At 45.9% G+C, this 24843-nt stretch overlaps 1 protein-coding gene across 1 annotated transcript in view; it reads right to left on the bottom strand.

Annotated features, from left to right (window-relative positions):
- The window catches only part of Xdh (xanthine dehydrogenase), a 62360-nt gene that overhangs the window by 23950 nt on the left and 13567 nt on the right, over positions 1-24843 (bottom strand). Inside the window, exons 5-18 of the mRNA XM_050162961.1 lie at positions 23648-23774; positions 22618-22679; positions 17104-17172; positions 16748-16834; positions 15427-15568; positions 13840-13932; positions 13222-13373; positions 12103-12196; positions 10559-10668; positions 8454-8638; positions 6751-6925; positions 5989-6072; positions 4243-4412; positions 1918-2041 (exon numbers count right to left, since the gene is read on the bottom strand). Coding sequence (XP_050018918.1) covers positions 1918-2041; positions 4243-4412; positions 5989-6072; positions 6751-6925; positions 8454-8638; positions 10559-10668; positions 12103-12196; positions 13222-13373; positions 13840-13932; positions 15427-15568; positions 16748-16834; positions 17104-17172; positions 22618-22679; positions 23648-23774 — 1674 coding nt within the window. The remainder of the gene's footprint in view (positions 1-1917; positions 2042-4242; positions 4413-5988; positions 6073-6750; positions 6926-8453; positions 8639-10558; positions 10669-12102; positions 12197-13221; positions 13374-13839; positions 13933-15426; positions 15569-16747; positions 16835-17103; positions 17173-22617; positions 22680-23647; positions 23775-24843) is intronic.

Genomic DNA, 24843 nt, shown 5'->3' on the forward strand with positions numbered 1-24843 from the left:
GCCCAAGAGCTGGCTTACCAGAGAGGATCTTAACCTGCGTCTGTCTGGAGAGGGAACATCATGGCGACTCAAACACTAAGCTTCTTTATCCCAGAATTCTCCTCTGTCTACTCCACCTACCTAATTTTCTGTCCTATGAGGGCCGAGGCAGTTTCTTTATTATTAACCAATGAAATCAACAGATAAGATACAAGACCCACCTCCATCAGATGACACTAGTTTTTCAATTCATAGTGATGATTGCTTCCCTTTAAGGACCCAGTCCCTTAAAACTGTGTGTTATATGTGTTGCATATGTTCACGTGAATGTATGTGCACATGCTTGTGAAGGTCAGAGGTCAGCATCAGATATCTTCCTCAGTTGTTCCATACCGTATTTTTGAGACAGGATGTGTCACTGAATCCATACATCAGAGATTGGTTAGACAAACTGGCTAGTGAACTTCAGAGATCTGCCTGTCATGATTATATATATAACGTGTAATATGGGATTCCCCTCTGTATGCTGTGAATACTATTGGTTAATTAAAAAAAAAAAACTGGCTTGGCCTGATAGGGTAGAACAGACCTAGGTGGGGAAAACTAAACTGAATGCTGGGAGAAAGAAAGGTGGTGTCAGAGAGAAGCCATGGAGCCAGAAACAGACACATTGGAATCTTGCCGGTAGGCCATGAGCCTCGTGGTAAAATAAAGAAAAATAAAAATGGGTTAGGTTAAGATGTAAAAGCTAGTCAATAAAAAATGAGAGCTAATAGGCCTAACCGTGATTTAATTAATAGTGTCTGTGTGGTTATTTCGGGAGTCTGGGCAACTTGGAAATGAACAAGCAGCCTCCTTACAACAAATGTGTGTGTGTGTGTCTGTGTGTCTGTGTCTGTGTGTGTCTGTCTGTGTGTGTGTGTGTGTGTGCCACAAATGTTTTACATGGGTGCTGGGAATATAAACTTGGGTCTTCATGTTTGCACACACCCGTAAAAGATCAAGCCATCTCCTAAAGAACTCTTAATGGATCTCCTTCGGGGATAATTTTAATCAAATACACATCATAAAATAAATGAAAATATGGTTATATAGCTTATCTTATTCAGGTGCAAGATTTTCTAACAACAAGCAACACTTGACATGCAAACCTCTGGAGGTTCTCTCCGAAGGACCAGTAAATATGGACCTAACTGGTTCTGCAGAGTTGACCTGCTTGTACCTAGGTGACTCTAACTAAAATGCTTGCAACACTCCCGAGACTCTAGACACTGATAAAATAATTTGTTCTCCTACCAAACGCTTTATAAATTTTCCTGCATAAAACCTGTCTTCACTGGTTTTCATTCTTTGCTTCACCCTCGCTTAATTTTTCCTTTTATAAAAGGCGATTAGCCTTCAGCAATACCTACTCGAATCAATTTGCAACCTTTAATCAGTTCTAGACTTATAAAATGACCATCTGGGAACTGCCCTGCGAGTGAAGCACAAGGAATTTTGTAGCAACTGTCTGCAGGGCCTGGAGACGCTGTTATTGCAGATTTCCATTCAGTTGAAATCAGCAAATGAACTCCCATAGAAGTGGGTTGTCTACACCTAGTGGTGGAATTATGATCTCATTCCTACTTAGCTTATTTAATGTATTCTTATTTTCTTTAGTAAAGGAGCTTTAGTGCTATACATTCCACTCTTGGTTGTTATCTCTTTATAATTACCAGCCTTGTTCTCCTGCCATTTTGGCACAAAGTCTCCTATTATGCCAGAACAACAATGATCAATTAAATAACCAAATAGCATAGTCTGTCCCTTCGTGAATTACCCTAAATACTGACCACAGTATACTGGTCACAATATATGCATGATTAGGGATTTGGAGCTATGAGCACAAATTAAATTCATGACATTTATTCCAGTTATTTCTGACAAGCCTAAATATACCTTATCCTTTGCAAAGACAGTCTCGTCATTGAAAAGGCCAGTTACGTTACTGTGAGGAATATCTTCTTCAGTGAGGAAGCAAACAAACCCTGGCACCTTCTTGGCTTCTGAAGTGTCTATGGACCTGGAGAATGAGCAGAGTGAGAGGCCAGGTCAGCGAACCGTGGCAGGAGACACATCATGCTTGCATAGCCCATCTCATCCAATTATCTTTCTCTACCCTCGTTCTTCCCGTCTCTGCCTTCTTCTATCCTGTCCTGAAAACGGTGATTGAATGCCCTCCACTGTGCCAAATACCACCGGGGATAGAGGATGGATAAATGACCACTTATCAGATGTTAGTCCAGATAAAGTGGACTCCAAATACAGAAAGTCTTATCCAAGAGAGCAGCAGTAACTCTGGAGAGCTCTGGTTAAAATATATCTAAAGCATTTTGGGGCCTTTGCTATGCCATGGATACAGTGGCCCTGGACATCTGCTCACAAACCAATTTCTCTTTATAGAGTGATAGTGCTGTGCCTATAGCAGGGCATCTTACACACAATTAGGCAATGTTGGCCTAGAAAGATGTTCAAGTTGATCAAGTCTAACAGACTACAGAGCAGAGGCAGCTCAGGGAAAGTTCTAGAAGTACCTTCAAGGAATCATCTTCAAAACAGTTATTCCTCATTTAAAAGAAAACAAAAAATAAAAAAGTAATTACCATTGTCTCCATATTAAATTTGGGGAAGTCAAGTAGCTTGTCCAAAGTCACCCAGCCATAAAGCAGCATATCTGGGTTTAGAGCCAAGGGTAGCCATGCGGATACTAGGCAAGAAAGTTTCACCCTTCCGACCCACCCATCCACATATGGATGGGATGGAGGTTGCTGGAGTGTAGACAATGAGTCATGACACTGGTAACATGGGCTCAAGGAAAGGACCAAGGAAAAGGCCTCACCTTTAGCCCTAGCTGTCAATCAACTCATACAAACACTTCTCCCAAGGCCTAGGAAAGTTGGTTACCTGGATAGATATTTTGTCTCTAGCTCACCATGCTTGGAGCCTGTCTCTAAGTTAGGAACCCCAGGAAGGAAAGACTGATGGGGAGGGCTGGGTTTGCCCCAAGGCAGGGTGAGAGAGAGGGGAGAGAGAGAGAGAGACAGAGAGAGAGAGAGAGAGAGAGAGAGAGAGACAGAGAGACAGAGAGACAGAGAGACAGAGAGACAGAGACAGAGATTGATTCCCAACTGTCCTGCTCAGCCACAGGTACTGTGTCCACTGCTACTAGAGACCAAAGCTCAGTCTCTGGCTGTAAACATGCAGAGGTGTCGGGCCCAGCTCCTAATGCTCCCTGGCCTCAAACACAGTCTCTGCTACCTGCCAATCACATCACCTGGATCAGGCAGCCCCTCCTGTCTATGTCTTAGCTCCTCGGCTGCACCTGCCTACAGGGTAGTTGTAAAGAAGAGATGAGGCAATATATGTAAAATGTGTGAAACTCGGTGGCAAACACCAAGCCCTATGTTGAGTGTTAAGCATTATGCTCACTGCTACTGTGGCTATGGTGGTAATTCTTGCTGTTCGTCTCTTAGCATCTAACAGGTATGAATGACTGTTTTCTCTGCTAGGTGCGATGTGGACACATTTGGGGACCCTCACAAACACCCTGATACAAAGCTCCAGAGCAGGTACAGGTCTCAACAGCTATGCCTGCCCTGTAGCTCTGTGAGGATTCAATCCCAGCTTTGTGAGGCTAAGGCTAGACTCTTTTCTTTAGTGCTAGCTAGCATTTTTTTTTTCATGTTCCACATGTGTTCAGTCTGGTCTCTGAATTTAAGTCCTACCTGTCCTGTTAGGAGCTTGTCCCCTACACTCACAGCTTTTCAGGCCAAGAGTGACCTCCCTGCTCAATGCCCAAACTGTTCTCTTACCCTCTACCTGCCAAATGGGAGAACTTCAGGTACCATGTGTGGAGCCCAAGCCTTCCTGCTGCTCTCTGATGAGTTTGAGAGGACTTCCTACAAGCTTTGTTTTTCTATCCTATTCCCTCTGGATTCCTTGCTTAGCCTAGACATAATAGGGAGGGCCTTGGACCTTCTTCAAAACAATGTGCCTTATACTCTCTGAGGAGTGGATGGGGGGGTGGGGTAAGTGAAGGAGATGGGAGGAGGGAAGGGAGGGGGAATTGGGATTGGTATGTAAAATGAAAAAAAAAGATAGTTTTTCTTTAAAAAAAAAAAAAGAATATATGCCTCGGCCTATAATGGAGAACCCTCAAGCGGCCTCCATCTTCACTTCCAGCAGAGCGTGCTTCTTGCTGACTCCTTGGGACACAATACTCACGTGATCTTAGCATGGGCCTTGGTGCTGGTGACCAGCCTGAGAGACAGCTCATTCTCATGGCGGGGAATGTCATCACAGTACACAGCCTGTCCTGATGCCTGCATCTCTGCAGCCAGGTGAGGCAGGGGCCGGCCCACCATATCCTCCTCAGACTGATCCTTGGGCACCTCCTGAAACAGTATGTGCACCAGTCAGACTGAGCTTCGGAGGACAGACACTGATCCTCTATAGGCCCAGGGTACATTGAGAACTATGGAAAGCCAGAGGGCAATTAAGAAGTCACTGACAAGGTATTCATAGTATAAATATATCAAGAAACAAAAGAACCTAAATATACATGAGCTACCAACTGGGTTATACTGTATTCATACCATGGAATAGTATGCAACCTTTAAAACATAATTTTGAAGAATTTAAAGCAGAAGAAAGAATGCTTATATTAAGTATAAAACATTCTATGTGTGTATGTTTATTAATTTTTATATAAATAGCACGTGCTACTGACATGCATGTGTATCCACATAAGCAAAATAAAAAGAAACAAAAATACAATGACTTTCTCTCAGAGGAAATATTTTGAGAGACTTTTATTTCCATGTTTATACTTCACTATAGTTCCCAAAGTGTTTTATTAATTTTTTTTATCAATTTCTATCTTGTTACTACTCTACACTTGTAGAGTAGTAAAGCGTGTAATATTTACTGAGCACTTTTGTGAGCCACGGACTTAGAAGTGGTTTAATTTTATTTTTGGTACTAGAGACGGACCGAGGTCTTACCGTTGCCAGGCCAGTGCTCTAGCACTGAACGTCAGTCCTCCCCCACTATGTGAGACAAGTCACCATTGGCCACATGTGCAGAAGGGTCTAATCGACTTTCCTAAGAAGCTCAGCAGCGACTTGTCCAAGGTTACAGAGTCAAAAAGAGACGAACTTTGGATTCTGATCAGGCAGCCGTGTCCTAGAGTTCATTCGTGGGCCACCAACTCAGGGCTCAGCAAACTGCTGCCCGTGCTTGGTTCTTTAAATAGTTACTGAACTTGTTCACTCAGATGGTTTGTTTTGTTTTTAGAGACAGAGTCTCCTGTTTCCCAGGTGGCACTCAAATTTTCTGTGCAGCAGAGACAGGCTCACACTCTCCCTGATTGCCCTGTTTCTACCTCCCAGGGGCTGGGATGATAAGGTTGGCCCTCCACAGCTCTTTTACGTGGTTCTGGGATCTGAATGTAGGGCTTTGTGTGTAAGTGAACACTCTACCAACTAAATGTTAGCCCCAACCCATCGTTAATTTATATGTTTACAGCTGTTTCGTGCTACAGCGGCCGAGCTTAGACATGACAATACACTGTATGGACCCCAACAGCAGTGTTGATGGGAAATGTGCTGACCTTGTACCTAGTGCACCCCCAAAACTTGTTAGAATGATGTGTTTGTTTGCATATGCTCATCCATGCGTACATCTTCAGGAAGATTTTTAGGCTGGCACATTAGGGGTCAGGAAGGACAAAATAGGATTTTCTTTTCCTTAAGGAACAGGTGCAGTTTAGCACCCAGTCCTAAGAGAGAAACAGGACTAGGACGAAAAGCTGCACTGCAACAGTGTGTCCCGGTGTTCTTCTCTGGATGTTCATGTATGGGACTTTAAGCATCTGCATGCCATTTAGGTCAGCCATTTGCCAAAGCTCAGCCGTGAGTCATCATGTGTGGCCGCGGGGCCCCTGAAATTAAACATGCCATGTGTACTCACTTGGAAAAGCTGGACGTTAGCCGGAGGGTCCTTCTGAAAGAGCAGAGTGGCACTGGCAAACGTGGGGTCCAGCTTACCACACATCTGTGGAGGTGAGGTAACAGAAGAGGCTAGGACTACTTCATATCACGTTCCGCCTTCCATCCACAAGTAATAAAAGTGATGTGTCTCCTCCCATCTCGTCATCCCCCATTCCTTTCCCCCATTCCCCACCCCCCATCTCCCCATTCCCTCACCCCCCATCCCCTCATTCCTCTATCTTCTCTTCCTAACATTTTCAGTATGATGCTGCATCTGTCTCAAAATTCAAATGTGGGCTCTTGGGACTCAGTACCCAATAACCACACCAACTACATCCCCAGCCACCTTGATCCTGTGCCCTGGATGCTGGCTTCTTTCTCCAACACCCCTGGCTTTCCACATTCATGTAAGCTGTTCTCTGTGTTGGAATACCACCCTTCCCCACACCTTCCTCAAAGTCTTCCTTACTCCCCTTTACTCAGGAAGTATTTAAAGATACAGAAGGCAGTCACAATGTAACCTCAAAAAGAACACACTGGGTTATAAATCCCTTTACTTGGTGTGAATCAAAATCTGCCTAGAAAGTGAGACTCCCAGGCCCAAAGGCAGACATTGGTAGGTGAGGTGGGTGCACTATCCCCAGGTTGCCCCGACACCTGCTCTTCTGCTCTCAGATGTTGAAAGGGGAGGAGCAACTTTCTACCCAGCCCAACCTGCTGCGCCCCCAAACATGGTGCTCACATTCTCAAGGTTTGCTTTGCCTAGCTTCTGGAGCACTGTCAGGTAGAACTTGAAGAAGAAGCTGAGGGTCAGGGTCCGTCGGAACTCGATCATACCACCAGGGGCGTTGGGGGCCAGGTGCAGCTCCTCTGCCAGGCCAGCACACACATCCTGCAACAACTCCTCATTCCAGGACCTGGAAGAGGGCAGAGTGTGGGCTTGCTTCCCCCCACCCATCTCCATCACTCAGTGTAGGGCATAACACCCAAGCCTCTGCTGAAGAGGCAGGCAAAACTCGACCTTCTGGTACCTTAGTCCCTCATCTTTAAAAGCACATACAAAGATAGATAGATGATGATGATAATAGATAGATAGATAGATAGATAGATAGATAGATAGATAGATAGATAGATAGAACATACATACATACATGTATCTAGATATATAGCAATCTATATAAATAGAAAGATATCAATTTTTCTTATTTTAATTTTTGATTGTAATATAATTACATTTCTTCTTTCCCTTTCCTCTCTTCAAACTCTCTCATATAGCCTCCCCACTCTCCTTCAAATTTATAGCCCCTTTTTTCATTAATTTTTATTGCATGCACATATAGGTATGTGCATACATACATTTTCCTATATATAACCTGTTCTGTTTGTATAATGTTACTTGTACATATTTTTAAGCTCTAAAAATAATAGTTACTCTAGGTTCTTATACTGTACTAGGCAGTATCCTAAGTACTTTATTTGAGTTGCTCGTGTTCATTTATTTAACACTGTGGTATGGAGAAATCTCATGCCCATCCTAGCACTGAGAAATTTTGGCATAGAGGGACGAAATAACATGATTCTGCCCCTCATCTGGTTAGTGGTGGAGCCAAGGAATCAGATTTCACAAGTCCATCTCTGCGTCTTCGATGTGGTCATTCTAAGGGTCACATAAGGTAATACCAGTGAAGCCCCCAGCACAACTGCTACCATGTGGTGGCCCTCATTACAGGAGTAGCATTAATAATAGGGATATGAATAACAGTGGTAATGGCAATAGTAAAATAGTAGTAATAATGGTGGTAAAAAATAATGGTGACACCACCAGCAGCAGCAGCAGCGATCCTATTCGTTGTAATAGTTCCAATGGCCGTGAGGAGCACAGTGGTAACCATAGCAATGGTAACACTAGGCACAGACGCAGTCATTGTAGAAGCAGTGGCAATCAATAGGCAGGGCACCAGAAATGCTGCTGCCACAGAGTTGGTAGTAGCGATGACAATAATGCTATCGTCAGTAGTAACAGCAGCAGCAGTTGCGACAGCTGTGTAGTAGGAGTGACAGTGGTGGCAGAAAGTAACCATAGTAACACGCTGCTAGCAGCAATGGTGTAAACGGTGCTCATAGTTTACACTGGTGCTGGCAACAGTAAGAGGAGTAGCAACAGGAACACTCTAAGATGACCCCTACAGGTAGGAGGTCAGTGTCTGTTCCTAGCAATAGTCACAGCAATAATAGTAGGAGGTACCACCACTGCGGTGCTGTTAGCCAGACAGCGATAGTAGAATGAATGAGAGCAGCTGCGGGACCAGCAGCAGTCAGAACTAACTACACTTAGAAGCATCGCCAGCAGGAGCGATGGTAATAGCAGCACCAGGAGCTGCAATGGTAACATCCCAGAAGCCACTGCGGCAGTGCAGACAGCTTCCCAGTGCAGCCCGTGCTTACTTGGACAGCTGTCTTGAAGTGGTCTTGAGAGCTGAAATGGTTCTGTCGGCCATCCCTCCGTAACAAAGGGACAGTTCCTGCACCTCGGTGGTCCCTGGCTTGAACAGGACTCTCATGCCGCTAGTCACCTTGGCAATGTCATCTTCTCTCCGGGAGGCCTGCTTGAAGGCTGAGAAAAACTCACCCTAAAGACAAAAAGAAGAAGAAGAAGAATTGGTCTTCTTCACAGTTGGCAAGCATAGCGAATGGCCAGCATGAAGCATAAGAACTAGATAGGAGGCCAGAGTAGTGGGGAGGATGTGACTGAGCCTTGAAAATTGGCGGGGAGCAAAGACAAGCATTTTTATAAGTTTCAGGTCACATTCCCAGAAGCTGGAAAGGGTCCAGACTTCCCTGCCAGTCAGGTGACTCGGGGATGGGGTGGCATCTACAGAGCGTATAGCTGGAAGGAGAAAGATAATGCCACAAAAACTCCCAGAAAAATCATCCTGGTGCCAGTATCAGAATCCACTGTCCCCTCCAAAGACCTCAGTGAGAACTCTTTGGCATGTCGCCTTTCCAGTTGGGACAGAATGATGCGGTACACCACCTCGCCTGTGGCACCCAGATATCTCTAATGTGTTCCTCCCACCAGGGTACTGTGGATTGACACATCCTGGTTGTTGTGAGCCTGGTCCTGCTATCAGGCAACTGTTGCTTTATGCTAGAAGCAAGCTTCTCTCCTGGGCCTGAACCAGGTCTGTTTCTATGGAGAGGAGGGTAAAATGAATCACTTTCCAGGAAAGAATCCTGTGACGTCTGCCTTCCATGTCACGTTGTTCCTCAGGTTTGTGGTCACCCTGGGTCTGCATATTTGTATTAACCCCAAAGGTCCTTTGTTCTGAAGGAGCCATAGGGATTCTCCCAGGCATCATTCTTGGGCGCTGACATGGTCTGGAGCACCTCACCCAGAGTTTTAACCGTTCTAAAGCGGGCAGTGGTTCCATGTGCTCCCTCCCAGGGTCACACTGTGCCACCAGCTATCAGGGTACCAGTGTCCTTTCTTGACACAACTCTCTGGTTCCCAGCATAAAATCTCATCTCTTTTATCAAATGATAGATTTGTTAAAGCCCTATCTGAAAAATAAAAGCAGAGCCACATGAAGCCTGACTATCTCCTGTCCCTACTCAATTAAAAAAAAAAAAGGTGATCTGTGAAATTCAAAAATCTAAGACTCGCTGCTCAAAACAGTCTATAATCACAAGCTGGAAAATCATTAGGCGGCCATCTCAGGGGCATTGTTGCTCGAATTGAATTAGCATTCTCATTAAAGAGGTCAAAATCAGCCAGAGCGAACTCAGTTCACGCTGACCAAGCACTTCCTGTAACCCAAGGCTGTCCTGACAGCTGTTTTGCTGGCCTCGCCCAGAACATTCTTGTAATGTGTCTATTGCATCTGTGTTCTCAACTGGTGACTGCTGAGATAGGAGAACTAGAGCCGGCCAAGCCCCACAAGGCACCACATCTGCCCAAACAGATGAGAAAAGTTGCTCGTGAAGCCCACATCCAGCAGTGCCCGGCCAGAGTAAGGTCAGTGAGCCAGCACCTCAGCAAACCCAAGGTCAGCCATGAGGTCTCACCACGGCAGCTTCTTCACTTGGCTAGCAGGACCTATACACTTGACCCTGGGAAAATAAAGTCACTGGCACAAGGCAGGAATACCCAACAAACAAGGATGTCCTTCCGACTGTGCTGGGAACTGCTGGTTGATGGCTACCACTGGCTTCCATACAGCTACCAAGAACCTCATGAGTTCTGTCCTTCAGTCTTCCCTGCAGTCTCTACAGCGGGTAACACTGTGTCTATTTTACAATGAGAACACAGAGGCTCAGAAACTTGAGACTAGCCCCTCTAGGTCCCTGTCAGACTACTGAGTTCCATAGTCCATGCCCCGCAACTTCTTGTCCAGAAATGATGGAGTTGCTTCATCAAAGGCAATGCCAGCGAGAATGGATCCAGGTTAAAGTTGAGAGGTGCTAACTACAGTCCTGAGACTGTTTTTTGGCTCCTTGGCCTGGTTGTGGTATAGTTTGGGTAGAGACTGAAGCAACTCCCAGCCTCTTACCTCCCTGCTGTAGGGGATCTCAATGGACAGCAGTATCTCCTCTGGACTGAGCAGAGTCTTTCTGTAGCCAGGGAAGAAGGTGTGGTCCATCCGAACAGTTCTCTTGGTACCTACATGTAGACAATATGATGACAATCACACGTGGGTAAGGCTGGTGATACACTGGGAACAGGGGACAGTCGCCAATGAGACAAGTTCCTCTCTGTTCTCTGATGTCATGGTCAGAAGAATCATCAGGCAAAATTGGAACTAAGTCCCTTTCTGAGGTCCTTAAACAACATGTGCTCATCAGTACCTGACAATCACCCTTTCTGAGGGAGGAACGACCTGGTCTATGGAATGTGTCATTTTATGGTCTAAATACACTCACCACCGCCAAGCTCAAGCAGCCATGCAAAGGCACTGAGTGTGAAGTCAGAAGAAGGGCAAGAAAGTTGTATCAATTCCTTTTCACTGTCCTCGGTCAAGAAAGCTAACAAGGATTGCCTTCGGGAAGCTGGCATCTGGGAACTAGATTGTAGGAGGATTCCTACCATTTTGGTAGTGTAGCATATGTAACTGGCACCCAAGAAATCTTGGTTATTAAGTCTCTAACTACCTTCTCTGGTAGACAGTAGTTCTCCCATGTTGTCACAGTTCATTGCTGGGGGAATCCTCATATATCCTGGTCCCAACACACCCTCATCCACTTGTCTAGTCCAACTGTGAATCCCTTAGAAAGACTATGGAAACCAATGTGGAGGTTTCAGGAGAATGAAGCTAGAACTACCATATGACCCAGCAATAACCGTTCTGGCCAAATACCCAAAGGACCCCATAGTCCACGAAATCCAATGTTTATTGATGTTCATTCATAACAGCAAAGAAACGGAGTCAGCTTTGATGTCTATCAACGGATGAATGCTTAACAAAACTGAGATGCATGGAGAAAATGGAACTTTAATTGGCCAAAATGGAATTGTAAGACTTGCGGGAAAATGAATAGAATTGGAAAGTATCCTGTTAAGTGAGGCAATCCAGGCTCAGAAAGACAGACACTGCAAGTTATCTCTCATCTAAAGCTCTGAGCTCCTGGTGTTACGTATGTGAACTAAGTGTGGGTAGAGGCTAGGAAACCAGGAAGGGACCCATGATGAGGATCGAAGGGCTTTAAAGGAAATGGGTAAGAAGAGTAAAAAAAGACACACATGTGGTATGAAATAGAGGAGGAAATACTGGGGGTAAAAGGGTACAATGAGGACAGGGTGGGGAACAGGAAGATAGAAGGGAGGCCCAACCAAACTTAGTATGTATAAAAATTCTTTAAGAAAACTTGCTACTTTGCATACTAATTAAAAGATTAAATTTAAAAAAAGAAACAAAAAGGAAGAAACTTAACTCTCTCAGCCTCTAACCTGGATTGATCCCCCTGCAAGTTCTGTGAATGCAAACCTTAAGCATTAGGGACCACTGAATACAGGGCTTTGTTTCTCCAGAAAGTGATTGGGTGGTAAAACACTCCTCCCCCAAGTCATTCTTTATGCACCTCTGCCTCAGTTGCTCACCTCTAGACACGAGGGTCAGTTTGGCTCCGCTGGCCATGAACACAGGGTTGAGGTCAGAGATGGGGCTGGCGGTGATGATGTTCCCTCCGATGGACTGGTGAGAACAAGCAGAGAGTGAGAGCTGCGCCCGCATGCAGGGCAGGAGGTGACAGCTGTGGCAGGGGCACTGGAGGTCCTGACTGAGCAGCCCAGTGAGACATGGTCATTGGAGGAAACACAGAAGACTGAAACCAAAACGCTTGGGACGTGTTCTTAGTTTGGAAACATACGCATGTGTCTGCAAACTTTGGCAAGTTCTCCTGAATTGTTTTCCCTCACCCAACCTTTTTTCATTCTGAAAGGATTGAGGTGAGTTATCACCAGGGCATAAGGAGCCAATAAAATGAAGTACAAGATAGAGATCAAGGAAAAAGAGGACAACTCAGAGATGAACAGTTGGTTCCTTTTGCAGCTGATCGTTCTGGCAATTCAACAAAGAAAGGAAATGGAACAAGAATCAGATAGAGGTTCTTGTTGCTGAAACCAGGGAGGAAAGACAGTGTGAACTGGGAATGAAACTTTCTCAGAAGCACGCTTAGGAGAACTAGGGGACACAATGGCCTTTTCTGCCTCTGTGTTCCTTCCTCTGAAAGCAGAAGTGGCATGTTCTTGGACAGGGCAGGGACTTGGAAGTGTTCTGTGCTCTTCTGTTTTAACTTTAAGAGCAATTTTTCAAAGAATAGAGTGGGACAGGATAGGCTGTCTCCCAACACCACAAACTGCATGAAGCCAAAGCAAACCAGGAACCTCAATGGTACTAGTTACAAGGCAGAAATTCCAGGAGACTGACAGAACAGGCAACAGACAGACCCTTCCCTCCTCTGGAGGGAGCTCTGAGCCTCTGGTTCACCCCTAAACTCTGAAGGGACCCAGATCTGGCTTCTCTGACATGTCTCTCATTCACTTGCCGAGAATCATGGACAGCTTGAGAAAGAGGGAGGCAGAACACTGGGTCTCTTCAACCTTGAGGGAGAACTGTGCTTCTCAGTGACCCACAGACCACCTTCATGAGTAGTACCCAGGCACTTAGAGAAAATCTGATCTCCCCTCCTCCTCTCTGCCTGTGACCCGAGGACTCACCGCCACGGACTTGACTTGCTTGCCAGCAAACCAGCGCAGCTGCTCCAGCACACCTCTGAAGACCTCTGTCTTCTGTTCTGGAAGATTAGCGACTTCATCCACCAGCACACTTTCCACCAAAGTAAGGGGGCAAGCAGCTCCAAAGGAGATTCCTGTGGATACATGCCAGATGTAAAGTCACTCCTAGCTGGAAAGACCTCTGATGGGCAGCTTTTGTGAAACTGGAGCCAGGCTAAAGTAAGGTGTCTTTATAGGGCCCAGAGAGGTGACGTAACTAACAAATTATGCTCATACCTCTGGATCTTATAATCAACACACTTTCCTATAATCCAGTAGTTCTCAACTCAATAAAATCAAGACATCTGGAGGTGAAGTTCCAGCTTAAAGAAAGAAAAGCAAAAGCACACAAACACTATTATCTCCATCTCTGTGGTTCCACCTCCATGGAATCCAATATGTCATCAGGACCAAAGACAACACCAAGTTTCTTGCAGAGTCTTGCTAACACTGGCCACATATACTTGGGGTGGGGGGATGGTGGTGAGGGCTATCTCCTTCCCTGCTCACTCCCTACCTCTGTACCAGATGGTCACCAGGGAAAGCAGGGGGCAGCCTCACCCTCAGGCCCATGCTTCACTGAATTCAGTTCAGGGATCCAGGCTGGGCAGACAATCAGCGGAAATAACATCTTCTTAAACTTCATTTCAATGCCTTTGAGAAATGAGAAACCTGGGTTAGAAATGTTAGCAGTTTTCCATATCACACACAGGATACACGCACATTTAACACCAGGAGGAGGTTTGGAAACAGAACAGATGAGGAGGGACTAGGTCAGTCATAATCTCTGGCTTTCTTTCAACAAATAAAAAAAAAATGAACTCGGATTCACTGCAATGTGTCATGCGATGGCATTTTCAAACACAGGACATTAAAAAATGTCCAAAATACTTTCAAGTACTTTTGAGTAGATTTGAACTCACTTGATAGTCTTACTCGCCCTGTAAAGGACTGTATGTTTCTTTTTATGATGTGGAACCTGAGGATCAGAAATGTCCAACATTTTTTAAAAATGGTTATTTACATGTATGTATGTATACAGTGAAAGCATACGAATGACATGAAATATCAGAGGACAACTCTCCTTCCACCAAGGGCTCCAGGGATTGAACTCGGGCCATCAGACTGACGTAGCTAGTGTCTTTTCCCCACTGAACTATCTCATTAACCTCAACTGTTTGCTCAAATCCACAATTAATAACAAACACATTTCAGTCATTATTAGGGGTGGGATATACTAGCAAAAATGTCAGATCCTTAAAACCAAAGTCAAATAGGTCTTCTGATCTCCAGTAGTTCTGTCTGGGTTCAAGGTGCATGGCTTGGTGGGGCGACATCTTTGTCCAGTGTCTGTGTCCACCCCAGCTAATCACTAGAAGCCTCTGCTGATGCTGCTCCTCCGTTCCCTCGGATCCAGATGTGCTGTCTCTCTAGGTCTTGCCAATACCATCGCAGATGGGGAATCAAACAGAAACCCCAGCTCTCCGTCTTGATGTGGCTTAGGGCTTCAAAGGGCCAGCCCGCTATGAGGAGTCCACTCCCAAGACAGGACACTGACACAATGAGCTCCATCTTAGTAAGGATTTTTCTAGACTCACTCCCCTCACAGCCCGCCCTGGCTGTAGCTAGGTCTTTACTTTTTGGGGTGTGTGTATAAGGAGTGGGGAGTAGAGTAGATGGAAGGTCTTGAAAAATTATTTCTAATTGTGGAGCTCATGAGATCTTATTATAATCCAGAGCACTGCCTGACTCACAGAGAGGAGCATGTCCAAAGTCAAAACATCACCAAAGATCCTTCTAGACACTTCAAACCATGCTACCCTTGGTCCCTAGAACTCTAGCTATATAGACAAAGGATCTGAGGGCCACAACCATATGGACAACAAGAGCACCAACCCCCATGAATGCTACTGAGCCACAGCCTTCAAAATCACACCACAGAGAACCTTTCCTAGGATACACAGTAAGGACTGAACCAGGCTTCCCTGACTCTAAAGCCAATGTTCTGGGAGCCCTTATGCCCTGAGTTCAGTGGGCTTCCAGTGAGCAGTCAGTGAATCAATGAGCAGAGAGTAGGGGAACACTCAGGGAGGAACTAGAAGGGCAGAATGAGCCCAGCAATGCTCAAAAGTCCCAGTGCAGCCTTACCTATTTCTGTGTTCCCCACCACCAGCTTGGCATCGGGGTGCTGAGCTTTGAGGTCAAGCAGTTCCCCCATGGTTGAAGCCTGGATCCAGGTCACACGCTCCCCTTCAAAACGCAGCTGCTTCTGGGGAGTGTCTTTCAGCCTCTGGGAAGTATAGTTAGCTTACTGCACTGTCTCCTTCCTACCACCCTTCCCCCGAGGAACCGTATTAAATCTGCAGTGGAATCAGCCTGTTTACTGACTTGTCCAATACCGAATTGAGAAGGAAGAGTACATGCCGAGAGAAATGTGTGTGTGGAAGGGGGGGGGGTTTACATGCAGTTTCTGTTGGCCCTATTCAGTACATCATAGCACTCTTGAGAAGAGCTCGGTGAGAGAGGCACTCTGAGCCTTGCATCTACCACTGAAAGAGCAACCTGAAGATCAAGGTTATGGTACCTGCTAAAATCCACCTGCTAGGAGGAACCCACACCAGAAATCTCAGATTCCACACTCTCACCAGGAGGCACAGTGGACACGGAGTGGGAAGGGTTAAAGGTCAGGAAAACAGGCGTCCAACGAGCAGAGTGCATGCGGAGGAGGCCTGAATCTAGCACATATGAATGGCTCTTGGTGGGAAGAGATCCCAGGCATCAAACCGATGGTGTCTTCAAGGGTTCACAGTCCAGGGAAGGATAGGCCAGTAGCACTGATAATCTATCCTCTGACCTTTGAACCTTTGAACCTTCAGGAGCCTACATCTCCAATAAACACCGGATAAGGCTTGAGTCTTTCCTTGCAATAAATATAAATGAAAATGAGAAAGTCGGCACGGGGACGTCTCTAAGACAGAAACTCAATCCATGCTCATGTCCTTCTGGTGCAGCTCTGTTTTGTTTCCTTTAAAGAAGTATGCTGCTTTAGATGGAGAAATAGATGGCTTGGCGGGTTCACACATGGAGATAGCCAGGAGGTCCACAAATTGATATAGAGTGGAAACAGATATAACAATATCATCAACAGATAGCATCAATAACAGAGCCTACTATTGATAAACAGTGCATTGCAGAGAACAGTGTCAATCTCATGGGGCTCAAAGTTCATCAAGGAACACAGACATGGAATCTGTAACTGCATGGCCCATGTAAGGAGAAGCAAAGGATGGGATGGGATGGGAGCATGGGACAGAAGGTCTTTACCTCCTAGAAATGGCAGAAAAGGGAAGGAGAACTAAGCTAAAATCTAAGACAAAATGGTACAAAATTCTCAGCAGCCGTGTAAACCAAGTAGAACCCAGGAGCTCACAGAACAGGTGTTTAACTAGACGTCCCCAGCATCACCTACCAGCAACTCTGGGGGAAAGATGGGCTCTTGAGTGGGGTCTAAGGGCTTGAAATCCTCTGGTTTGAATAAAGATGGTGAGGGAGCAACCTGCAAGGAAAGAGAATAGCAAGTGTCAGATGCTCAGACGCATTGACCCGGCTCTTCTTCCAGGTGAGCTTGTTCCCAGAAGAGGGCAGTCAGCTCCAGGAAGAAGGAACAAGGAGGCCTTGCCAGAGAACCCAGAAGTAATGAGTACCATGGCACCTTCAGCATCTGAGCGCCACTGCCAAGGATGCGGAAAGAACGTAGCAACTCCCCCAGACCTGAGAATGCCCCCCCTCCACTGCTAGGCTTCCAGAAGCAGAAGGCCCGGGTACCGTTTGGTCTTTCATCTGGTTCATGCAGCAGTTTGGGTTGTTTCCACTTCCTCCACAGCACCCACCATCCTGAGAAGATGACACATATTCGCATAAGAATATTTTCAGTTTCTCAGAACCTAAGGAAAGTCGGTTATCCTTCTTTATTCAAGCCCAGCTCTGGTAATCTCAGCCTGCATCAACGAGAGAAGCATGGCCTATCCCATCCATTCTGCCTCCGTCAGGAGGGCTGAGGTCCCTGCCACATGCTCACTTCACTAATGTGGATTAAGGAAGTCTTTGGAGCAACAGGGAAATTTTATTTTCAAGAAAATTTCTCCACTAAAGCTAGGTTCTACTTTATGAGCACATATTCTATACCCACTTTCCTTCTTCATCGTTGCTTCCTTAGGAAGTCCCTAAGGGGAAAAAAAATCTTACGACTTCTCATAGGACACAAGAGGCTCTACTTTGAGATCAAATGAGATCTATGGTGCTTGGCTGGGAGTCTCTGCAGCTGGGGTCTTTGTCAGACCCTGTTATGGATGTCATACATCAGTACTGGTCTCTAAGATGCATCCAGCCCGCGTGTCCAATGACCCCCACTACTTACTGAGTCTTTATCCCAGAAAGCTAAATACTCCACTCCTCACTGTGACTGGACTCTGGAGAAAGGGCATGGGTCACCCATCGCTTAGGGGAAACTACTTTCTCAGAACTCTCAGGATGTCTGTGGCAGAGCACAGACAGAGACTGTTGTCTCCTTCAGCTAAGGGAAGTACATGGTGGGGTGTGTGTTCACCTGACAGACTCAACTAAAGAAAGTGGGAGTTTCCAAAATCATGAAACTGATGTTAAGAGACAAATGCACGGGAACTCTGTCTTTTAATTTAGTGGGTCCTGAAGGAGCAAGCTAAGGGCAGGCAGCCCTTCTGTGTGTGAGTAAGGGGGGAATGACTTTCCATGCTAGCCTTTCCCCAAAGAGGAGCTTCAACCCTCTACCTTTGTCCCAAAAGGCCCCAAGAAGGCAATGGGGTTGAAGGCATGGCTTTTGAGAACACGTAAGCACCTCCAAGAGAAACATTTGCTAGTTCATACCCTGTGAGTGTTCAGCTCTTTGTGCAGGGCCCTCTGGCATCTCAGGTGTGCACACCAAACCCACTCCGGCTAGTCCACATACACACCCTGTCCCATCTTGCCCTTCTCTATGCTTAGATGGGAAGAGAAATCCCTTAAGGTCTCTCTCAGCTCTCTTCCTGGAGAGGGAGTGATGAAACTGCGTTCTCAGACTTTCTGGGAGCAAGAGGAATTTGCATAGAGCACAGCATCGCCTTACTCACCTTGCTTCCTTGAGGAAAGTCATATGTTATACAGGCCACTTTTCCCAGACAACCAATGCGCCACCATAATACCACTTAGATCACTTTCCATGATAACTCAATGGTATATTTATCCTATAAATTATTGTGATGTATAATAGTGAGTCACTCAAAGGCTACTGGAGTAAGGCTGCCCTTTTCCATCCACATCCTCCCGGGCTCTCTGATTTGAGAGGTAAGCAATAGGAGAATTGACTAAAATACTGGAAACTTGAGAGAGAACAATCCTACCAACTTAGAATTCTGTACTCTCGGGGACTAGTATGTAAAATGTTAAATAAAAGAAAAGAACACAGTGACATACACACACATGAGTGATCTCAGTGCTTAGGACACAGAGGCAGGAGAATCACTACGAGTCGGAAAGGGGAGGTCCTAGGTACAACAGCCAAGTCAAAAAGACATAAAAATCCTTTACGTGGAAGTTGGTCATGGTCGTGCATGCTTTTAATTCCAATACTCCGAGGCAGAGGCAGAAAAATATCTGTGAGTTTAAGGCCAACATGGTCTAAATAGTGAGTACCAAGATAACTAGGGCTCCATAAACAGATATTGTCTCAAACACTAACTCCAAAAGAAACAAAATAAAGGAAGCCTTAATGTGTTGTAGATAACAGCAGGACATCAAAAATTCCAAGCTACGTTTTTAAGTGCTTTAAACTGAAGAGAATTAAGCAGAGAGGTGCAAGGACAAATGTTTTAAGTAGAGACGGCAACACTATTCCATCGGAAATGAATACATCCTGCAGATTGAGAAATCAGTATGGACGTAACTAACATCACCTTCCCCTTGTGTGTGACTTTGAGGAATCAGAAGCTGAAATAACACGTGTGCAGAGGTAAGTCAGACGCCTTCCTTGACAGGTACTAATTATAGACGTCATCATCAGCACATTACTTGTTCTAAAGAAGACATTTTTCCCATTTAACAAGCATTTATTCTTGCTTTATGGGGAACGGCCTTTGTTGAAGCCAATCTATTTAACATTTGTTGGAAACCTAGAGATCAAACCTCAGATTCAGACTCAGGGTCACCTCAGAAGGGCCCTCCCAAGTCACGTCTGATTATTTTTGCTTGGTTCATACATCTCCAAGCACGCATAAATGCCTGTGATGAGAGCAGTTACATCCCCATCGTCTACCCCTTCAACAACAGGCAGAACCAAAGCTATGACAAAGACCAAGAGAAGTCGTTGAAGCTGAGGCTGTAATGTCACGGTCCTGAAGGCAGAAGGTCCCGTGTATATAACACTCCGTCTGTTTGCAGTGCTCACCTCCTGCAGCTTCAGGTGCTAAGGGCAAGGGATGACACATGACCCTGCTTTCCAGGAAGCAGCCACGGTGGAGATGATCTGGAGACTTTCCTAAGTCCCCCTCATTATCCTATAGATGTTTATTGTTCCCCAGTCGTCATCTTTCTTTTGGTCTGACTCAGCAATCTGTATCGTCTTGTTCCTCAGACAGGCCGGATCAAAGCACACTGCTTGCACTGAATTTCTTTTTAAGAACTAGGTTTTCCTTTGTTGATTTATCGCTATGGATTTCCTGGGTTCCTGGCGTGGAACCTTCTAAGTTCCTCATACACCAGAGTGGGCAACAGAAATCCCACTTCTGCCTGTTCTAACCGCTTGTCCATTCCCTTCCTCTCTGCTCGATGGGACGCAATCATTCTTGATGCCAGCCATGTGCCTAGTTCTGCCAGACTCTGCTCATGTGCACTATGTGGGGGCAAATAGGAAATCCAAGCTCCATGCAGCCATGCACAAAAGTAAACAGGCTATGGTAAGAATCCTGGGGGCCTCCGTGTAGGAACTTGAAGGCACTTCTGCATGCTTGCTTTGTGCCAGACTTTTGGGCTGCTTAGAGCTCTCAGCTTAATGCAGAAAAAACTGGGTCAAGAGGGACAGAGTACTACTCCACGGTGGAGCCATGCACCATCTCAACCGGGTGAGCCCTGGGGAAAAGTATCGTTGTTGACGTCCTTCTCTTTCGAAGCTCTCTCAGGGCTCTTTAGATTGGACATATTTGAGCAGGCTCCTCAGATGGGCATGCAGAGACAAGCTGAACAATCCTTGTTTTTCAGAGAAGCCTGAGCAATTAATGAAGACCATATGGCAGGTAAGGGAAGGTCCTGTCACTTAAAGCGCCTCTTGTGGATGGCCTAAGTTATATGAGGAATTGTCCTAAAAGCTCTGCAAGAGGTACTTGATTTTTTTTTCAAACTCTGGTCATTTATTGCCTCTTTTCAAAGACTTATTTTCGGCTAGCCTCAGAAGCAGTGGAAGCTGTCAGCAAGGACACATCTCTTGGCACTCATTCCTGGTGTTTTTCTTTAGCTTCCTCCATTCGCTTGACCAAAAGTGTAGCATATTCTGCAGCCTCCTTGTTTTGCTTAATGCATTATCTCTTTGGTACACTATATCAGCATTGCAACGCAGGACACATGAAATGGCAAGATGCTGAATCTTGGGTACTTCGGTTCTGGGCTTGCTTGCTTTGTTTGAAGGCTTTCTGGCAACATATTGGTGGGCTTCTTCTTTAGAGAGACTGAAACACTTTCAGTCTCCGCTAAACTTTTTGGGCCCCAACCACCAAATCACAGTAGCATCTCTCAGTCCAGGGATATCCTTCTCTACTCTTTTTGTCTTCAGTAACCAGGTTGAAACTGCTCAGTTTGGCATCCACAGTGCATCCCTGAACCGACTTGCACTTCCTCCCTCCAGTTCTCCTTGGTCTATAACGAGAACTCCCCTTCCTCAACAGTAAGTGTACCTTGGCATGAGTCAAGACTCATTGCTTGCTAGGAGAGCCTTCTTTGTCATACCCACCATTGAGTCTGACTGCAAAACCCTTCCATTTTTCACCAGGAGCCTTGGCAGCAACAAGAAGTACTTACTTTTGATGTGGGAGTGATTTCTTATTAATAAAGAAACTGCCTAGGCCCCTTGATAAGGCCCACCCTTGGGTGGGTGGAGAAAACAGGAAAATTCTGGGAGAAGGAGTCTTGGTGGAGAGTCGCCATGATGCTCCCACTCCAGACAGACGCAGGTTAAGATCCTCCCTGGTAAGCCAGCTCGTGGGCTACACAGAATATTAAAAATGGGTTAGAACAATATGTAAGAGCCAATAAGAAACTGGACCTAGCCGGGTCAGGCAGTGTTTGAAAGAATACAGTTTCCGTGTAATTATTTCTGGGCATAAGCTAGCCATGCGGGCGGCCGGGTGCCGGGGACACAGCCCCGCCGCTCCTATTTCAACATACTTTTTATAAACACTGCATGGTAGGCATTATAATTCCAGTCTCTGAATCTAACATTCCCATCATTGCTACCTAGCTCAACCTCCATGCTCAGTTTTTGCTCAGTTTCCTGGGTATGGTGAGGTATTGGCTGTCTTTACGAGGCTCTGTTTCCACCTCCACTCAACTTTCTTGTGTTATGCAAACCCACGACTTTCTCCCAATGTGCCCACCCTAAAGGTGAGCGAGAAGCTCGGGGTGTCTCACGTCTCCTGGACCCATGATCAAACAGTGACGAGAAGGTTTGGGTGAAGTCGGGATTCTTTTAACCCAGAGTCAGGCAAAAACTTAGGTGGGTGTGCCAAGAGCAGAGGTGCCAACATTCTGTCTTCACCATATGGGCAGGTATGTGTCTGTGCTTACACAACCAGTGACCACACACTTAGCTACGGTTTCAGACAAGAGGTTTATGAACTCCGCAGGGGTTCGCGAACTGTCTGGAGATCTAATTATCAGCTTCACGAGGCCAGCAGAGTGCCAACTGTGACAGCAGCTAAGAAAGGGAAGGAGGAGGGGGCCAAGCTGAGCCAGGCAGGGATGCTTTTAAATACCACATTTGGCACCTGTGCAGGCAGAGCCTGCCAGTCTCCAGGGAAAGTGGCCAAGCCTCGAGGCATTATGGGAAGGTAGCACTTGGGCAGTGTGCACCTTCCCAAGAATCTGAGTTACACGCCTTCCTAGCAGGAAATCCCACACTATGAATAAGACAGCAGCATTTGTTTGCCCTAGCACATGTCCCAGCTGGAGGACTCACTCACTGACTTGCCTCATCCTCCTTCCCTATAGACCTGAAGTCCTTGGCATCCTTCCCAACTGGGCTCTCTGTGAGTTCCTGCTTTAGGGCAGGGTTCCACTTACCCTGGCGAAGGTCCGGAATCCCTGGAGGATGGGTCTGTAGCCTGTACAGCGGCAGAGGTTTCCTGTAGGCCAAGGGGAAAGTTGAAGTGTCATTGCTCTCCCCAAGTGGTGAGGGGCATGACCTTTGACACTCTATATCTCCTGCCTAGAAGGTTCTGTTCCTCAAAACACCTATTCTGATGCTCTTCCAGAATGCCCAGACCAAGTACACACTGGCCTTCCCAGGATGTCTGCTCACCTTCTCAGCGTGTCTCCCAAACTATATCACCAGTATGCTTCCACTTTAGAATGGAGATCCCTGGAGGAAGGACTTCCATCTTTAATCCTGTGCCCCTTATACTCCAGATAGTGTGTAACAGGACTCAAATGAAGTCTGAACAGATGATTGACTGGGGTGCTGAATGAATGGGGAACCTTCTGGACTCAGTTCTCTAGAGAGATTCGATTCACTCAAAGGAGAACAAACAGGAAGGCAGCAACTACTGTGACTGGGTGTCTAGCCTATCTTCTTTCTGTCAACCACCCTGAGAAAGAGCAAGTGAACAAACCATGTTTTACAAGTATCTAGGCCAGTCGTTCTCAACCTGTGAGTCACAACCCCTTCGGTAAACCTCTGTCCCCCAAAAATATTTACATTACGATTCCTAACAGTAGCAAAATTACAGTTACAAAGTCGCAATGAAAATAACTTTTTGGTTGGGGTCAGTACAACATGAGGAACAGAAGGAAAGCGTTGCAGCATTAGGGAGGCTGAGAAGCACTGATCTAGTCTGTTTCCCAAATGTCAATAGTCCTCCATGCTAGCTGTCCCAGGACATGGCTGCCCCGTGAAGGCTAGGATGCAGACATCCCAGGAAGCAAGAACCAACATGGATAACCAGAAGAAGATCTTGGCTACCATGTTTTGGCAGCCAGAGCTTTCCAAAGAGCAACACCTGGCATTCCCCGCCCATTCTCGACTGTCACCATGTTGACGTGTTCAGGACCCATGTCCCATCCCACTCCCAGGGCTGTGCCTGAAGGTTCACACCTTGGAAGGCATTCTCGATCTCCTCAATGGTGGGCTCAGGCTGGTTTCGGAGCAGTGTGTACATGCTCATGACAATACCAGGGGTGCAGAACCCACACTGGGAACCATGGCTTTTGGCGATTCTTTCCTTAAAAAGAAAAAGAGAGAGAGAGATAAAAAAGACAGATGTCCCATGGTTGTGTTATCAGGAACCCCTCATTGCAGCTCCATTGCAATTCACCCAAAGCTGTGGGGGTCACCATCAGGTTACCAAACCCCTCTGAGGTACAGTTACTCAACCCATGACTTACAGCCAAGGATTTAAAAACATGACACATAGAAAACTCTTTCCATCTTTTTCTTTATTCTCCCCTTTCTTTCTGTTGTTTACTGGTGACTGACCCTAGAACTTTGAGCGTGTTAGGTTGGGTCTCCATCTCTGAACAACATCAACAGCCCTTTTTCTACTGTTTGTCTGTGATAGTGTCTCACTATGGAGTGTAGGCAGGACTTGAACTTGAGGTCCTTTTGTCACAGCCTCCCAAACAGCTGGACTACGGGCACAAGGACTACCTCAAACTCCTGACATGTACTTGGCATTCTGTAGGCATCGACAATGTTGGCTAGTAGTGGACAAGTCCCTTCAGGGAGCAGGGGCTGTTCTCACCCAGGGGACTTAGGAATTTACCCAGGTTTACGCATCTTTAATAGAAGCACTGTGGGGTATTATTTTGGCTACACGAGCCTGCTGTGAAATTCAAGCACCACTCCTGAGGGACCAGAGTGTGTCCTACCCACCAGTACATTTCTGGGTTGTTGAGTGAAGGTACCCTCTGGGCACAGTAAGAACGTGAGAGTTGGAAACATGAGCTAAACTGAGTTTACTCTCTGCATGGGAATCACAAAATTCCCACCCAAAACTGGTAGGTTTTGACTACAGTCCCTTTCCTCATCCGTATGACTTTCTCCTTTTTCTGCCTCTTGAGAATCTCTCTTGGTACTCAAGTAAAACTCACAGAAGCTATAACACCTATATCTACAGTCTATTCATTAATTTTGTGAACCCAGACTATAAACCTAGCCTGCACTAGGCATGGAAAAGTCCTATAAACAGAGAAGAGAGGGTACACGAAGCCCATTCTGTAACAGGGTAATACTGATAAAAAAAAAAAAAAAAAAAAAAAAAAAAAAAAAAAAAAAAAAAAAAAAAAAAAAAA

The sequence above is a fragment of the Alexandromys fortis genome, unplaced genomic scaffold, assembly GCF_014885135.2.
Source record: "Alexandromys fortis isolate MF-2015 unplaced genomic scaffold, M_Fortis_MF-2015_v1.1 scaffold_148, whole genome shotgun sequence".
Lineage (NCBI taxonomy): Eukaryota > Metazoa > Chordata > Mammalia > Rodentia > Cricetidae > Alexandromys > Alexandromys fortis.